General features: G+C 41.4%; 1 protein-coding gene and 1 long non-coding RNA gene across 2 annotated transcripts in view; both read right to left on the minus strand.

Annotated features, from left to right (window-relative positions):
• EIF2B3 (eukaryotic translation initiation factor 2B subunit gamma) overlaps window positions 1-17831 on the minus strand; it is a 96301-nt gene that overhangs the window by 27983 nt on the left and 50487 nt on the right. The window contains exons 7-8 of the mRNA XM_040565155.1: window positions 1089-1219; window positions 244-437 (exon numbers count right to left, since the gene is read on the minus strand). Of these exons, the coding sequence (XP_040421089.1) occupies window positions 244-437; window positions 1089-1219 (325 nt within the window). The remainder of the gene's footprint in view (window positions 1-243; window positions 438-1088; window positions 1220-17831) is intronic.
• LOC121073786 lies at window positions 8854-17044 on the minus strand. Its single transcript, XR_005821935.1, has 2 exons — window positions 13447-17044; window positions 8854-12240 (listed from the first exon to the last, which is right to left on the minus strand). It is a non-coding gene; the product is annotated as an uncharacterized LOC121073786 (long non-coding RNA).

The following is a 17831-nucleotide window of genomic DNA, read 5'->3' on the forward strand; positions in this document are numbered from 1 at the left end:
CCAGAAGAGTATCTGGGGTGGGGGTTTTCTTGGCTAAATCAAAGCTATGGAGGAAATTAGTGACAGAACTGTTTCCTTGTCTCACGTCCCTATCCAGCAACCAGGAGGGTGATGTGGGTAGATAAAGTGGCACTGGTTCAATTCCCACACGCTGCTCAGCTGTATCACAGGGAGACACTCCTGGAGACCAAAATGTCCCATAAACTGCTGTATTCCCACATGCCTGTTCTTCATTTTTCTCACCTGTCGGTTAGCTTCAATATACAACCCCAGAGTATTCACTCGGAAGCACAGTCCCTCTTTCATTATATGGACGTAGCAGCGTACTTTTCCTTCGTGGAGCGTTTCATTCATATCTCCTCTATGATCATTCCAACAAGAGTTATCTGGAGCAGGTTTCAGCAAGCTATTATCTTCCTTTATGAAACTATAAATGTCTGGAGAACACACACATGCATGAAGTTAGACAGGATTTAATGAAATGCTTTCTGAAGAGGAGTACTATTAAAATACTGTTGGTGAAGGGAAATCTTTGCCCCACATCATCTGAGTGGCTAGATACTTAGCAATCATTAACAGATTTTATCACATCTAGTGAGTAAGTGCTTATTTTTATTCTGCAGGTGGGAATCAAGGGATCGGGACAAATGCAATGTTCTGCCCAAGGTCAGACAAGGAGACCGTGGAAATGCTAAAAATAAATTCCAACATCTGAGATCCTGTCCAGTTCCCAGTGCAGGGTGGTTAAGGCTTTATCTGTTGCCCTACACAATGGAACTTCCTCCTAAAATTACATTTTCAAAGGTGCATTTATCTATACTGGATTCTGGAAAAAAAAATAGAGCACCTAGTTGATTTGTTCTTGATTTATACCAAAATAAATGAGGATTTTGTATTTGTATTTGTAAAACGCACAATGCTCTTCAAAATTTACTAGAATCTTTGTTATCAAAAAGTAAAAGAGAAAACAAACAACAACAACAACAAGCAAAACTAGTTTTTCAGGCTAATTCTGTACTCTTTCCAATACTTCAGCTGTAGTATATGGGATTTAAAACCTTCATTGAATTTTTGATAGTCATACTGACCTAGGGATGCTTGTTCTTTTTTCTTTTGGTCCTCTTCTTTGTTGTTGAGTCCCTTCTGCAATGATGTAGGAGAAGAGAACTGTTTCCTAACCAGATGTGGAATCAGTTCACTCCGGAGAGATGTGATTGACCTGGGGAAGGAGATGCACATACAAAGTCCGTGAACTTTAAAACTCACATACCTTCATTTTCTTTGCATAACATTAGCATTATGCAGATTTTTCATGAGGACAAATCCAAATGCCAGATAGTCCAAGACATGTGGCACTAAGGCAATGTTCAGTAGTCGTGTGCTTTCTTAATACATTAATTTATAAAGGAAGTTTCAAAACAAGGAAAAAGCTTCATCTTCAGAACCAATTCCCCTATATTGTAACAGAAATGCCTATAATTTAATAAGGCATCACCCTGCAATTCATGGTTTTGTGCAGATGGAATGCAGAACAGTGCCAACACCACAATGGCAACAACTGAAATCCATTTTACATGGCTTAAAAATGGCATCTGTTTACAGGAAGAGAGAGAATAAAGTGTCCATAGGGGAAAACCCAAAGAAGTTCCTCCTCTTTATGACAAAAGTATGGAAATGCTCAAGAACATCTGAAATATCTGATTCTTAAATGAAGATATTTCTAATATAGACATTAATGATGTCCTCCTGCACACATGAACCATCAAGAGCACTTTAAAGTCTCAGTCCTTTAACCAACAGAAATCAACAAGTTTAGGTCCCAAGAGTTTCACGTTCTTTAGGCACACCAGTCCAAAATAGATCAAATTCAATAGAAAAGCTTCCAAAGACTTCAGCATTTTCCCTGTGTACAGATTTCAATTTTTACTATATTAATTTTGACACCTCAACTGCAGGAGTCAGGTTATTGTGAGAGGTTTCTGATAAAGCACGGACTTGAACCTAAGCCACCAATGCCTTAAACAATGACCAGGATCGCTAGATTATCTCCCCTCTTGCATTGATTTATACATTACAATGAATCAAGAAGAAACCTTCCCAATAGACAAATATCAGCGTAGAAAGTCTACTGTACGATGAGACTATAACCCCTGTAATTTAATTTTAACTACTAGAAGCTAATTCCATTTTTCAATAAAGCATTTGGAAAAAAAAACCACCAACAAACGAATCATTGTTACAGTTGCAGTGCATGAGCTGCAGTCTTAAAAGAGCTTTATTGTTGTTGTGTCATTATTTTAACAATCTGCATTTAGTTACCGAATTGTGGATTATTGAAAGTAGCGCTTGGGAAAATCATGCGGAAAATAAACTCAAAGTTGGCACGTGTAACAGGAAGTGCTAAACTTCAGAGGAAGGACTGGGAAAACTAAACACAGAGAGCTTGACTAAATGAACTCATCAAATGATAACTTGCAAAAAAAAGAGGAGTTATTCAGAATGGAAAGTAGCAAGGCTAGGAACAAATAATAGGTTAAATTAAAAGAGGAAAGTGCTAGAATGGGTTTCCTGAAAGCAATTTTAAGTTGGCAAACCCTCTAGCTAAGTGGGATCTTAAACAGCTCACGCTTTATGAAACACAGGTCACAACCCTTGCAGGTCCCTGTTCAGGTGAACACCGCAGATAAAACTAAAGGCCTGAACAATCTTTCCTATCTCTAAGTTTGACAGGAAGATTCAGACATGATCACCAGTGCAGCCCTAAGAAGAAACACAGTGTTTTCCCTTTCCTCGACAAGCTTTTCCTTCAGTCCTTCACTGTAGGTCATGCCACATCCTCCATCTGGCAGTGGGGTCATCTCACCCACCCCACATCTGAAATTCTGCTTTTTTTTTCTTTAAGGAAAATGGAAAGCTCTGCTCTACAGTCCCCATTCTTTAAAATAATATTATAATCATCTTCAGATAGCTGTATTTCAGGAACTAACGAAGCAAACCACTTCATCCGTTGATCTCAAACCCTCTCCGTGCTAACCATTTGCAGGCGCACTCTGCCACTGCTGCCCCACGTGTGGCTGTGCAGATGGGCACTTTACTAGCCTAAAATGTTTGCCTGCAGCTGTGCCATTCAGCAATGATTTCCTGCTCGGGTTTTATACTCCATCCAAAACCGACAATCCTGTGTTTCCCTCAGAGGCTGGCCATGGCATTTATAAGATATATTACCTATAAAATAGCCAAGTATTTGGCAGTCTTAAATAGTCTGATGCAGAGGACAACACAACATGGTAGGAAATGAAAGCAGTGGAAAGGTGGAAAGACAAAGTTTTGCCCGGTTTTCGATGTTTTACTCTTTCTTGGCAAAGTTCCTGAAGTTTTCCTGCAATTCTCTGAAGTGTTAGCCACATTCCTTCAGCAAAGGTGGAGAAAGTCTCTGGGTCATCTATAAGATGTGGCCCAGGAACACACCCTTCTTACTGGAAAAGGGGAAAGTTTGCCTTTGCTTGCTGTTTAAGCAGAATTTATTTGTAACATTAAAGGAATTTTCCTTTGGAAAGAATTAAAACATTTGCAGCAAGGCTCATAGTGACAAAAATTTGCGAATTTTTTGTGACAGATCTTGCAAGCATGGATATACGAAGTGATAGCGTGAGAATATTATCCGACTGTCAACAACTGGGGAAAGCAAACATCTGGCTGGGACTAGAAAAGGAATTCAAATCAAAAGAGGGATAGGAGTGAAGAACCTTCGTTGAAAGAAAAAAAATCAATTATCAAGAGTTTGGAAGTACCAAGTAGCCTGTAACACAGGTTCAGGAGAAAACAAACTGAAGAGGTTTCTGATCCACTGTGATAAAAATTCTTATAATAAAATTCTGAACTACACATGTGTATATTAAGATGCTTATTTTAAAGAAAGCAATTTTTTTTATTCTCTTCAAATTGTAAAACTTGGCATCACCCTGGTTTCTAAGTATGTTATTTTCTCCAGCACCAAGAAGTAAGAATGAAACACCCACTGAGATCAACATAAAGAAAAATCTACTATATCCAGGAGAAAGAAAGTGGAGGGGTAGGTAGAAGGAGAGAAGGGCATAGAAAATTTTGGCAAAAACCCAGTAATAAGCCAAATTTGAGTAACCATGGTCTGACACCTCACAGGCTAATCCAGACGGTAGAGACGATAAAAATGAACCTGCTTTTGAGAACCATTTGCCAAAATAAACATGCTTTCATAAATTCCAGCCGAAGTGACAAGCCTTTTTCGTGGTTTTTCATTCCCTAAAATTTTATTTTTGAAGTGATATCTGTCTGTTTTCACCTCAGCAGAAAGTAGCAGATTTTCAATTAAACTGCCAAGTAGCAGGTTTTCAATTAAACCAAGATTGACAGTGCCAATAAACCGCTTCTTGTAAAGGAAGGGGTGCCCTGAAGCACCTAACGTGGCTTCAGTCTCTTGAGAAAAACGAGAGATGGCAGCAGTTCTGAAATGGGTCGATTCTGAAAACATTTCAAGCATATAAAAGGAATAAATATATCCGGGATGGAATCCTCTGTTCAAGTAGTAGGTCACAACAGAAGCGGAAATCAGCAAGTGCATCAAGAGACAGTGCATACACAGGGCAGCTGAAATTCATGGTGTATGTGCAAGAAACAGCTGGAAATTCAAGACAAGATTAAAAAAACAAAAAACAACAACACAACAGCACAGGAATTCCTGGGAAAAGTCATATACTTAATGTTAGCTCAGAGTACACATCACTCATTTACAGTCAGCTATCCTGCACTGACCTGGTAATTCTTCTCAGATTTAGGGATTATAAATCTAGGATATTCAAGAATAAATTTATTTAAAACCTAAAATATTAAGATACAAGAATGGATACTTGGCCAAACAACTCTAACTTTACTGAGTACTATCACCATGGGAGAAAGAAGTACTATGCTTTTAGAGTCCCTTTATCCCCGGTCCCTGTGCACCGTGATGTCTTCCCAGTATTCCTGGCATTTCTGTATGACAGAAAGGGCAGAGTTAAGGTTTGGGTGGAAGTCAAAATTTTAACTCGTTAAGAACACTAGGTGAAAATATCCTGCATCTTTAAATTTCATATTTAAACATAGCTAAGCAGAAGTTAGAACAGTCTGTGATATTGCAGAGGTAAGTCTCTTTGGATGTTTGAAGTCTGTATCTCTTTATTATTATATTATATTATGGATCACAGAGGGCCAGCTCAAATACAGCTGTCGCTGGGATGAAGACAAGCTTATTGAAACTTTTGAGAGAAATGAAGAACAATGGAACCAACTGAAATGCAAGACGAGTTTGGGGAAAAACAACCAATCAACCCACCAAAGACAAAGATGATCAGCTAAACTTAAAAACAAATATATTTCACAATCTTTCAATGGATTGTGATTTCTGCTCCTTAGATGTACATATTACCGGAGGCTCTCTTTCAGACAACACAGAGAATAACGGTTCTGACCAATGCTGGTAAAGAAAAAATCTCATTGAGTACTTTACAGCTACAGAACAGTCTACTTAAGTCTAACTTTAAGTCATCTTGCAAACGTCTGGGTACTACAAGGTGCTGTCTGGCAAGACCCGCTGCAGGACGGGAGCATCTGCAGCTTTTCTTTCCTGCAGCTATTTCATACAAGCCTGAACACGACTGTCAGTTCCATTTACCAGCTGTCATTCATTTTCATTTTCCACGTTTAATGTTAAACACCATAAAACAGTATTAATGAGTATTAGCATTTTAATATCCTTCCTTTTTTTATTAATCTGTGATGAAGCGTGAAATGTACCATTGCTGTCAGCACCCACCTGTGAAATCTGCTATTACCCTCCCTGGACTGGTTACAGGGGGTCTCACTTGCTATCATTATTAGCGCAAGCAGCTATTTCTACAGGCACAGATAGAGTCTGTGATTCCTAAAGCAAGCAGATTATTAGCCCTTTTGTTACCCAGCTTTGTCTTTTCTTTTTTTAAATAGTCTGATGTTAGCTTTTGTATGACTCTGCGAGCATACAGTGGGTTGGGTTCTGATCTTCGCTCTGTGGCCTTGCACAGAGATTCTTCAGATCACATCAAAAGGAGAACATGAGGCTGTATTTCAGACTGGTGCTCATAATTAACGTTAGAAATGTATACATAAATACAACTAAACAAATCCTAAGGCACTTATAGTTTTGGCCAAAAGAAGCTGCATGTTTACTCAGAACAATAAAGATGTAAGAAACGGGGAGAGAGAAAGGAAAAAAAAAAAGGAGGGTGTGTTGGAAGAAAGAAAAGTTAATTCTGAACCCTGTAGGTACATAGTTCATGGTTCTCATCGCTTAAAGGATAAAGCGAAATAACATTTAAAAATTCCATGTAAGCTGGGAGCTCTCTTGTTGAATCTCAACGTTATTTTCTCCTGATCCTTTGATGGAGATTAAAAATTTCCATGTGAATACAAAGAAAGAAACAACAGTTACTCTGAGATTTTTTCCCGAGCGTTTAATGCTCCAAACTAGAGCAGCCAGCCACCATTCCCATCTCCTCCCCCCTCCTTCAGAAAAAAAAAAAAAAAAAAGTCAACTCACTTTGAAGAAAAGACAAAACAGGGTCAGGGCAAGGGGGATTAGGGAAATGATATTTATATCATGGACCAAATTAAAATGTCAATGCGAGAGGCAGGCAAACAGCCCTTGCCACATATATACACCAGGCATGTTTCCTCAAGGAAACAGGAAAGAGATTTGAAAAGAGTTAATGCAGTCCTGAGTTAATACCACCTGCCTCAGACTCAACACCACTTAAAAGACAGTGTTTGGGTCCATTTCCCACAATGCGGTTTTAACAAGCACAATGGAAAAAGCAATTACGGGCCTTTTCCCCTTCTTCTCACTGATTCACTGCTAAAAACGCTGGAATTTCTGAGACATGCTAAGAATGCGGAGAAAGCAGGCAAGGACTTTGAACAAAAGGAAAAAAATATCAAATGATAAATTTGGAGGGTGTTCCACAGCCCTGCAGAAGGTTAATCTGCCCGTGTATCTTTCAATAATTTCAATATATATATATATATATATATTTATATTTGGTGTATCCAGGTCTAATTATAATAAAGGAAAACTCTACAGCAACCAGGCAAGCCCATAAACTACCAGGCAATCACTTGTGCCTAATTCAATAATCCCCAACACCACTCATGGCATCAAACAGATGTTATTTCTTGCTACACTCTATTTGTCATGTTCTACTCTCAACAATTTTTACTACAAAAAGATTAAGTTTTTCACACAGCCCCAGTTTGATATTAATTAACATATTTATCAATGCCTTTCATTATTTTCAGAGCTCGAAGCCTACGGAGAACAGAAGGAAACTTTGAGAAGTGTTCTGCTAAAAGGCAATTCCACATGACTGCATTTGTGCTTCATTTGTCTTTCCATACTATTTTCGAACCAAAACCTTCAAATCTGACAGCAACCTTCTCCCAGTTCGTAACGGCTGGAAACAGCATTTCAAAAGCCATCGCAGAGCAATCCTGTATGACTGCACAGCTTTGCTTTGGAGGCTCAGGGTGATGAACGGCTTCCTAAAATTGCAGGACCACCATCAGCATCCTGCATTCTGGTTGACGGGGGGCAAGCAGGAGGCAGCACACAAGTGACGGTCACAGGCACCACAACGCAGAGAGGATCCAGATCAAAGCATGGAAGGGATGGTAGGGCTGCAAACCACATAAAAGCTGTTCTCGAGTTCTCCCGAGTCTGGATGCACTTGAAGGAGCAGGGATCTGCTCCCACTTCTGCCAAAAAACCCTTTGGGAAACAAGGCAGCTTTCTCAAAAACTGACCGCAGAAATTAAAACTCCTTAGCTACACACTCAAAGCCTTTGAAAGCGTGCACGCACTCAGCCCAGGTCATCCGAGCAACCTTAACTCTGCCCACTCACAAAATAGCCTGGGACACCAGACTAATGCATCTTTTGCCTGGGAATGCCAGCACATTTAGACGTTTTTAGAACTTCTCCCTGACCAAAGTCTCCGAGGCCGTCGGAGGCCACCCAGGGTGTTTGGCAGGTCGTAGGAGCTGCTGAGGAATGGATCTCATTCATTCCCAGACAGCATCCCATTCTTCTAAAACAAGCGCACCTGCACCAAATGCGTTTCCTTGCCAGAACTCATCTTCCCCCATTCTCTCCCACCTCTGCCTTTGCAACCATCTGTGTCTGAGTTACCAACTCTTTTCTAAATGCCTTTGAAATTAGGCTCCTTTTCTGAAAAGTGCATCAAACAGAGGCATTCTCATAAAACGCCTAAGCAAACACGCATGCGATGCATTTGTCAGGTTGACACGTATCCATAAAACCGATGAACTATGTAAACTTTAGGTGTGTAAGTACATGTTTAGATAGATTTAAGCGCTTCAGAATTTGTCTGGATAAAACACCTAAGTGTCAAAAAACATTGATGTATCTGCAGCTTTACGTGGGTAAGTTCTTTCACCCTGCTCCACTGAGGCTGCATTACAGGCACTGAAGATTTCTGCATCACTTTGCTCCACTCCACGCAAATACTGCGCTTGCTTTTCTGCAATCAAATGGATGCATTCCCACTTGGTCTCAAGAACACGCCCGTTTTTTCATCAGACTGGGAGATAATCTGGAAGTTCTGATGCTTAATTCTTCCAGTCCTGCTTTCACCTGGACAATTGCCATTTCCATATCCTTCTCCCCAGTGATCATTCTTACCTTAAGTCTCATCCTAACTGTTGATGACTGGTCCTTACTCCAGCCCTTGGGTAGGTCAGCTCCTGTGTTCTCCTGTCCTGTGATAAGACTAAATTGTTTTTTTTCGTCTGTGTGTCAATTGTCGCTATCCTTTCTTGAAGAACTCCAAGATGAAGCTTTTTGGCCAACGCATTCCATCTCCTCTTCTCTGTAAGCCTACTTTTACTCGATGTTCTTTCAGGGTGGTAATGCATCTGGAAAAGTTTGGTGTAAAAAGTTCTATGTCCTACATTTCGTCTTTGATTTAGGTAAGTATCGTGTCTTGTCTAAATTCAGGAGCATGACTTCTACAAAACTGGTAACCTCACTAGACAGCACTCAACATTTCTTATAGATGGGCCTGTAGCTGTTTAAAATTTTTTTATTATTATTTTTTTAATTATTTCTCTTTATTGTAATTCACTGACTTACTCTATTCAGGCACATGTGTCCTAGTAGTGCTTATTCTCCCTTCCACATGCAGGAAGTTAGTTTCCCACCATGACAATCCAATGCAATAATGAAGTCAGCAGCAGTGTTATAGGTATCTTTGTTACTGTTCACATTTCATTGGACTGGGCTAAGGCGCAATGAAATTTGGTTTTGAACTAACATCCAGAATACAATAACTATGAGAAGTAGAACAGTAGGAAAATAATTACTATTTTATATAACAATTACTCTCTTTTCCAAAAGTTCAGCTCCTGAGTAAAAGGTGAGAAGGTGGTATGGAAGAAAAGAGATTTAGAAACAAACCAGGGAAGAGAAGAACCGAAAACATTATCTTGAAAATTCTTTAAAGCTGCAGAACCTTGGTGAGGAATTCAGGTCACATGAACAGAAACATGGGCGAATCGTGTCTTACAGCACAAGTGAAATAAGCCATGACATCACAGGTAAGGACTGCATCCTCACAGGAAAACGTCTAGCAAGACAAGATAATCTATTCACCCCAAGTATTATCCAACACTCAAGTAGTGCTGTGGGGAAGAGAAAGTACTGCACTGATGAAAGAATGCTTAAGATGATACTTTCCAAGTGGCAATGACTTAACAAAAAAATAAAAATAAATGAGAGAAAAGCACAGGCAGACGGATAAAAGAATTATCATTCACCACTGGTTCAAAATCCCCATCTCATACGAAGACAAACATCAGTTTGACTGAAGGCTACCCAAGGAAACTGCAACTGCATGAAACAGTGGAAAAAAATAGTTAATTTTTAATGTTTATTATCAGATCAGAGCAAGCCCAGCTGAGGCCACCAAGAGGGCCAGGAGCACATGATGCACGAGGAGAAGCTGGGGGAGCGGGGTTTGCGCAGCCTGCAGAAGAGAAGGCTGCAGAGGGATCTGATTACAGTTTTCCACTACCAAAAGCAGAGTGATATAGAGGACAGCCAGACTTTTCTCAGACTTACACAGTAAAAGGGCAAGAGGCAATGGACATAAGCTGCAACAAGGGAAATTCCAGTTGGGACATAAAGAAAACAACTTTCCAGTGAGTGGTACAGTCCTGGGACAAGGCCCAGTCTCCATCCTTTGAGATTTTCGAAACAACTGCAAAAAAAACCCCTGAGCAACACATAAATTAGCTCTACTTTGAGCAGGAGGACAGTTTAGAGACTGCAAGAGGTCCCTCCCCAACTTAAATTTTTCTATAATATTTGCATTGTCAATTGAAAAGCCTTTTTCACATCTTTTATACGTTCACTTCTCATAGTAAACCCAAAGGGTCATTATCCAATTCTGCAAGCCATGGTTAGAGGACAAATTAACAAATTTTAACATTTACTTTACAGAAATTTGCATTGGGAGCTGCTTGCATGAACAGAACACTGCGCAAACTGTGACCAAGTATGCTTAAGCATCTCAGGCACATGACCAATACAGCATACCGTGGTCTCAAAGACAGATTTGCAGTTAGTCATGAAGATAATCAGCTCCAATTCAGCACATCCAAAGATCTGTCTGCTCCCTGCTAGTGCACTAACAGGAAGAGTAATTATATTTATTACAGAAATGATTTGGAGAAGAATCATAATTTGTTTAAATCTAGTTTGGATCATTATGTTTTTTCCCCTGAGGTTTCAGGAGAGAGCACAACTGGTACCATGGAAAGATGATAAAAGCAGCGATACTCCAGAGGACGGCATCAACAAATTCAAGTCCTGGCATTTCTAGTAAGGAACAGAGAAAGCTCCAACAGCTGTATATGTTTGACAAGGAAAGGAAATGGGAAAGATAAATTGCTATTTCACATTCTAATAGATTAAATGCACTAAGGAGGAGCTTGGCGGGTTTTTTTTTTCCCTTTTTTTTTTCCCCTCTCCCTTTCCTTGTTTGGAGAGCTACAATCTATTTGCCCTGTCTTCATACAGTATACTTCCTGTAGGAACTATTTGTTTATCTACCCATTTTAATCACAAGGAAAGTATTCATTATAAAATCTCTCTTTACAGCAGAGGAGAAACCTTCCAGCCACACGGCTGACACATGTTAACTCGCAGGTATTCACAGAGCAGGTTCTGTTTTAAGCCATCTTTCAGGCAGCCACACAAAGACCACCAAGCTGGGCGTTCAGCTCTGCCAGACCTCCCCCAGCCAGCAGCCTTTGCCAGGAAACACAGGTGACAGCCTGAATGATAAAAAGGCATTTAGAGGGGGAAAAAGAAAAAAATGCACTGGTTTAGTCTGGGCAGCACCTTAATATAAACCTGCGGGGGCCTTTGTGTACAGCACAGCATGCAGCCGGCCAAGCAGGAGCTTCAGCACAAGTCACTCGCACCTCCAGTTTGCAAAGACCCTCTGCCTTCCCCAGACTGCCCCGTCATTTATCGGGGAAAAAGGGTGGCTGCACTGCAGCTCTTCTCCCAGCCGCTGGTTTCAGAACACGGAGCACAGAGGCAACAAACCTTCCTCTCCCCAGGCTGGCCCAGCGGAGGCTTTCTGGCCACGGTGGAGGGGAGCTGAGAAGCGAAGCTGCTCTGGGAGCACAGCTGAAGCAGCTTGGAAAGGCAGAACTCTATGACCTCACACGATTTGCTCTTATTTATTTCAGCAGTTCAGAAAAAGCAGTGTTTAACTTTGCAAACAAATCATACCGACTTTGGCTATAAAGTCTACTGCGACTTTGCTCAGTTCAGAGAAGAGTTTCTCTACCAGCAAACGCTGGCAGGCAGCTCTCTGCGCTGGGAGAGCTGCAGAAGAGCCGCCTTGGTGCCTTACCTCCAGCTCAGCCTCCTCCAGCTGCACCCCCAGGGAAGGCTCCCTGGGGAAAGTGGACTCCCAGGCGGCAGGTGAAGTGTTAGCATTCAGCATTCCCAGGACGAGGCACTGCAAACGCTTACTCAGGCCTTTCAAAGTGACCGCAGGGCTGCTGTTTGTCATTCTTGCCTTTCCAGCACCGCACATCATTCCTTCATCAATCCTTCTGGCCACAAAACAGAGCTGCCCAAGTCCCAGGTGACCCTACACTGGAAACAGTGGCTTTTTCTACACCCAGCAATTCAAAAGTACTCGATTCAGGACAAAATGGTGATTTGCAAAATACATTAATACATTACATAATACAATTTTTACCTTGCTCTTAGTATGGAGTGAGAGGAAAAAAGGGAAAGGACACCACAAAAGCATGTGAAGTGGTCTAATGTATAAGAGGAAGATGTGAGCTAAAATCCCCTATTTGTTAATATATAATATATAGAGAGACTTTTGAGATGAAGTTCAAATATCTCCTTACTTTAGGAAATGCAGCTGCTACCCTTGTGCAAATTGGAGAGGCAATAACATCTGAGCAAACACAAAATGGTATCTGCTTTTCAAAAAAAATGGATAGCTTTCAGAGGTAGCATAACCAGGGTGCCCATAGATAAATTGCCCAGCATTTCCTATTGTAAGTTTCTGTTTTCATCTGTTTATAAACTTTGCCAAAGTTTAACTGTTTTGGCTGAAATTACCCATGCCAGGTGTTTGCCTCAAGCTGATTTTTTTTGGATAGCTTCATCAAAAAATGTCTCAGCTATTTCCAAGAACAAAATTATGGAAAAATACTTTGTTTTGTCCATGTTAAAAATATTTCAACTGCTCTGCTGAAAAGCTCTTGCATTTTCATGCTTGCAATTTGGCACGCAGTCATTTTTTTCATCAGGGCGTTACATTTGTAAACATAAAAAGTGCCCATACTACATCAAACTAAGTCTGAAAAAACACTGTTTGCACATGCTTGGAAAAGATCTGTTTTGCAGCTACATTTTTTTCAGTCCTTCTATGTTGGGCATGCTCCATTCTCTCTCTCTTCCTGAAAGGTAATTGGGCTGCTTATGCACTACTCCACGGAGTAACAGAGTACACTCCAGGCCAAGGTTACAAAGGCTGAGCTGGATATTCTTTGAAGTTCAGAGCATCACATCTCGTTCTGCTGGCTGACCTAGCAGGTGATAAATCTGTGCTGATAACAGCTACTCCATTAGCAGGAGTCACAGTAGCCTCACTGAATTTGAATGACACTCTTAGATTTAATATATATTTATACATACATCCACACAATTCTAAATGAGCATCAGGGTAACAGTTTGAGCAGTCAAATTAAGAAAAGCCAGACCTAATTAAGGTTGTATAAGTAAAATAAGACCTCGTGCGTACACATTTTGACACAATCCTTCAAAAACACATTCACCTACTTTTCCTCTCTCCCGTCTCGATCTCTTCTTCACCCGATGTAAAGATGGACTATACCCTGGGGATGAATCGAGGCTGTGTAATGAGGCAGAAGAATGACTGCCTCATTTGTCAGAACATGTGTGTTAAATACACAAGGCAGAGGGCTGCGAGAGGAGAAGAGAAGAGAACCGCTAATATTTAAGGTAAATGAATGATGCCAGAAGAACAACTTTTTTTTTTTCAATTCCCAGTCAGAGGAGTTTACAGATGCTGCTGAATGCGGAACACGAATCTAATTTCTGCAGGTTGCCACTGATTAAGTACTTTTGATTTGATCAGCATCAACTTGCGACAACTATCACGATGGAGAGGATTCTTCCATTATTTTAAGAACTGTGTATAATATTAAGGACTGAAAAATGGCATACCTAACACAAAGATGCTTCGAATTTCGACAGTTGTGTGCCTTAGTTTCCTCCCCCTTTCAGAATGGAGACAGACCACTACTTTGCTAATAGGGGTGCTTGAAAGACAGTTAATGACATGCATGCGGAGCATTCTAGTGTCAGTGAGGAGCATCAAGAATCTGAAAGGAAAGTATTTAGGCTGTCTTCAGAACAAGGTTTTAACAGTGAGCAACAATAAAGGTGGGTGGCCTTCATCTGATCTACAGAAATTACACACCATCTTAAACAGCATCTCATTCACTGAGCATCAGGTGCCAAATGAAGCAATAGCGAGAGAGAAAAAGAACAGAGCCACGTAACTGGGGACTGTACCGTAACATGTGGCACATAAAGAACCAAAAAGCTGCACAGGAAGCCTCAGCTGTGGCACTTCCTAACTGCCGGGTACTTAACTTTGTGAACTTAGCATTGAATAACAATGATTCTGGGATGTAACTTAGTAAGTACGACCATATACTTCCTTGTTTTAAGCAGCATCAGTCTGGCTTTCTGATTTTCTGATATTCCTCAATGAGAGGTGGAAATGGCAGGGTTCACATATCTACAGGTTTCAGCTGTGAGCAGGATGAAATCCTCACACATCTAACAGATGTCATCTGTACCTGCACAACTGACTGTTGGTGCAATGTAATTCATATACACATGTATTATAAATGCATATTACATATATACATTTCAACATATAGACGAGAGAGAGACACCTTCAATATTTAAGTTTTCAAAACAAGTTTGAATTTACCACGTTAAAATTTTGCAGGAGAAGGGGTTGCTTTATATTTACCCCCCCTCCCCAAATCAGGTAACTTATTTCATGAGGTTAGAGCTTTAGAAAGAACCTGGAAAAAACAGAACACAGACAACAATACAACTTCCCTTTGATCACATCTCTTCTGCCAGCAGCTTTGCAGGGATTGCTAGCAAGCAAACTGTGAGCATGTAGTAAAGAAATATCTGTGCCGGGCTCGAAGCGCAGGCCCAGATCCTGCGCTCCGCTCCAGATGAAGTTCACAAGGAAAAAAGGAATAAGGACTCTCTTCTTCCATCTGCCCTGAATGCAGCAACAAGGCAGGATTCCAACCTAGCACTCAGGAGAGTGCCAAAAAGGGGACTGGCTACTGTGCTGGCTGCCACCCCAGGGCCCCAGGGGTGTGAGGCCCGCCAGCTGTGGGGTGGAGCCGTGCCCCCAGCCAGCTACAGCCTCTGCTGCTGTCTAGCCTGCTGACTCGGCCCGCCTAATGATCTTCTGAAGAAAAGCAATATTGTGCGGTTCATCGCGTGGTGCAGGTGTTCACCTTCAACTATCACTGCCCTGTGCTGGCAGCGCAGCCCCGGCAGCCAGCACGCGGCCAGCACTTGTCCGCCTTTCCGGCTCCACGCAGCACAGCGCCTACGGCTGAGTGAAAGCACCTTGGGTTTGCTTTATTCTGAAAAGGGAAATGTTTAGAAAGAAAAGCTGTTGCCTGAATACAGGGAAATCAGGTTTTTAACCGCCCCCCCAACACACACACAGCTCTGTGCGAAGCTGGGCTACAATTTGGCGGACTCAGTGCCACTGCCAAAGCATGAAAACCTCAGTAAGGCCAACTTCACAGATGCAGAGGGGAGCCTGGGGAAGAACCAAAGGTCCCTTCAGAGAAAAACCCCACGGACAGTTATAACCAGCAGAAAACTCAGCCCGAACAAGCTGCTGCTTGTTAACGCTGAGGCCTCAGCCCCTGCTCAGAAGGGATAAATCTGTTTGGTAGCAGGGAATGGCCCACGACCTCTTGTGAATCTGGCAGGTACCGTCAGTGCCAGGGATCCATGGGGATGCAGGGATGAAGCCGCCTGTCCCAGAGCGGAGCTGGGACACCTCTGGCCTCCGGTGCACGCAGCCCAGCCTGGCTCTGCCCTGGAGCTGCTGAAGGAGCCTCCAGACGCTCAGTCCTCCCTGGTGATGCAGGGGTGCAGAGAGGAGGGAAGGAGTAAGTCCCAGCTGCAGGGAAGAACAAACTGCTCGGGGCAATAATTTCTGCTGCTGTTCCCCAAGAACCACGTGCATTTGACTTGGGCAGACTCAGGGTAGGGCTGCCGCACGTTTGAAGATTTCACTAAGACTCACTGTTAAACTAGGGGCTGAGAGACAAACGGAGATGGGGGTTTTAACTGCCAAAACGCATTTTGTTCCTCCTAGGCAAGGAAAGAAAAAGCAGTTTCATCCCCTGAAGAATAATTTCCCCAGGTTTAAACAACGTTAGGGACGTGATATTTTCAATTTCTGTCAGTACATACATAGTTGAAGGGGTTCTAATAAACAGACCATTTCCTCTTCTATTCAAAGGCACTACAGATTTTTGCTTTTTAAAACTCAGGAAGCTGTTTGGTTTCCTATAGTGCAATAAAACTTCAGGCAGGAGAATCTACTATTCAGTCCTTTAAAAAAAGTTCATAAAAACACGTTAAAGGACTATGAACTGAACAACCAACTTCTAAATAGTATTTTGACCTCTCCTAATACCCCCAAACTAGAAACTCAGCGTTGCCAAACAAAACCAGGTTATTCTCCAAGCAATCACAACCAGAAGAGGAAACAAGTGCACAGAATAAAACTGAGGAGTTAGTCCAGTACCACAAAGCAAGACAGTGGCCGAGCTGATAAAACCTTGCTATTATGACTCCATTTTGGAGCTGAACTATCAATTGAGCCTTTTTTCAGAGGTCTCATATAACAGAGTTGTCCCAAATCCATTCAATGCCAAGATTCATATACTAGGACAAAACAAAATTTCAGCCATTTCACATTTTTTCCCTGTTTTCATAGTATTAGCTAGTGATTTCAGACTTCACATGCATGTAATACAAATATTAAGCTGATCAAAGTGGAGGAATCAATTTACTCTTACAGGTGCAGCTACATGCAAACTACATTCACCGTGGGAGAACTCGTTGCCATTTTAACCACATCTCTGCAGCTAAACTGGGACTACACTGGGCTTTTATCCCACTAGGAGCAACAGATCCCCCACACAGCCAGTTTTCATGCAATTCTTTGACCTGGAAGTAATCATAATTTTCCTCTGCAAAATGGTGAGCTATAGCCAGTTGTAGGAGCTGATGTTTTTATTGCTGAGCAACATCTTTTCTGCTCTTGTATGTCAAAATAAAAATTTGAAAAAAATATAAATGCTTCACTGAGCTATAGACAATAAAAAAAAAAAAGGTGTTCTGCCTGCCATCAAGCCCCGCTGTTAAAATATTAACACAATGTAAATATTATAATATTGAGGAAGTACACTGTGTCAGTACTTCCTGGCACCATACAAGAGCTTCACTGTTCGCTTTAGTCCCTGCTGTTAGTTTTAAACACGCACAACTTAAACAAGGCATCTGAGCTTCTCCAGTCCTGGTGCAAAACTGCAGAGAGGCTAAGTCTTACCGTAGGTTCTCTCTAGACTAAAAAACAAGGTATTAAAAAGAATCCCTAAAGCCAAACAATTATGTGAATGTCAGTACTTTTGAGGCAAAAATATTCTACACAGTCTTTCAAAAGTCCTGGCATGCTGCTGCCAAACATGGGAAGATCTCAGGGTATGCACCATCCTCCCCTTCCTCAGAGAAGAAAAACAAGCTGCAAGTGCCCACCAGTGCCAGAAGCCTGAAAGCCCAAGTTATTCATCATGGCAAAAGTCCCATTCTCCAGATTTGCCAGTTAAGCACATTACTAGCAACCAACTCTCTCCCAATTCACAGAATAAGCAGCATATATTCTCTCCAAAGAGAATGAGGCAGTCAGGTAAGGCAAATGTTGTGATCTGATCTTAGAAACACTAATTGCTATGATCATGTATTTGTAAAGGAACTCTCATGCAAAATAAGCACAGGTTCATGAAAATAGTGAAGACAAGAGAATGATTTCTGTAAAAAAGAAAAAGCCCTGGTCAAACCTGCAAGGAGTCAGT

This window comes from Cygnus olor, chromosome 8 (genome assembly GCF_009769625.2).
Source record: "Cygnus olor isolate bCygOlo1 chromosome 8, bCygOlo1.pri.v2, whole genome shotgun sequence".
Taxonomy (NCBI): domain Eukaryota; kingdom Metazoa; phylum Chordata; class Aves; order Anseriformes; family Anatidae; genus Cygnus; species Cygnus olor.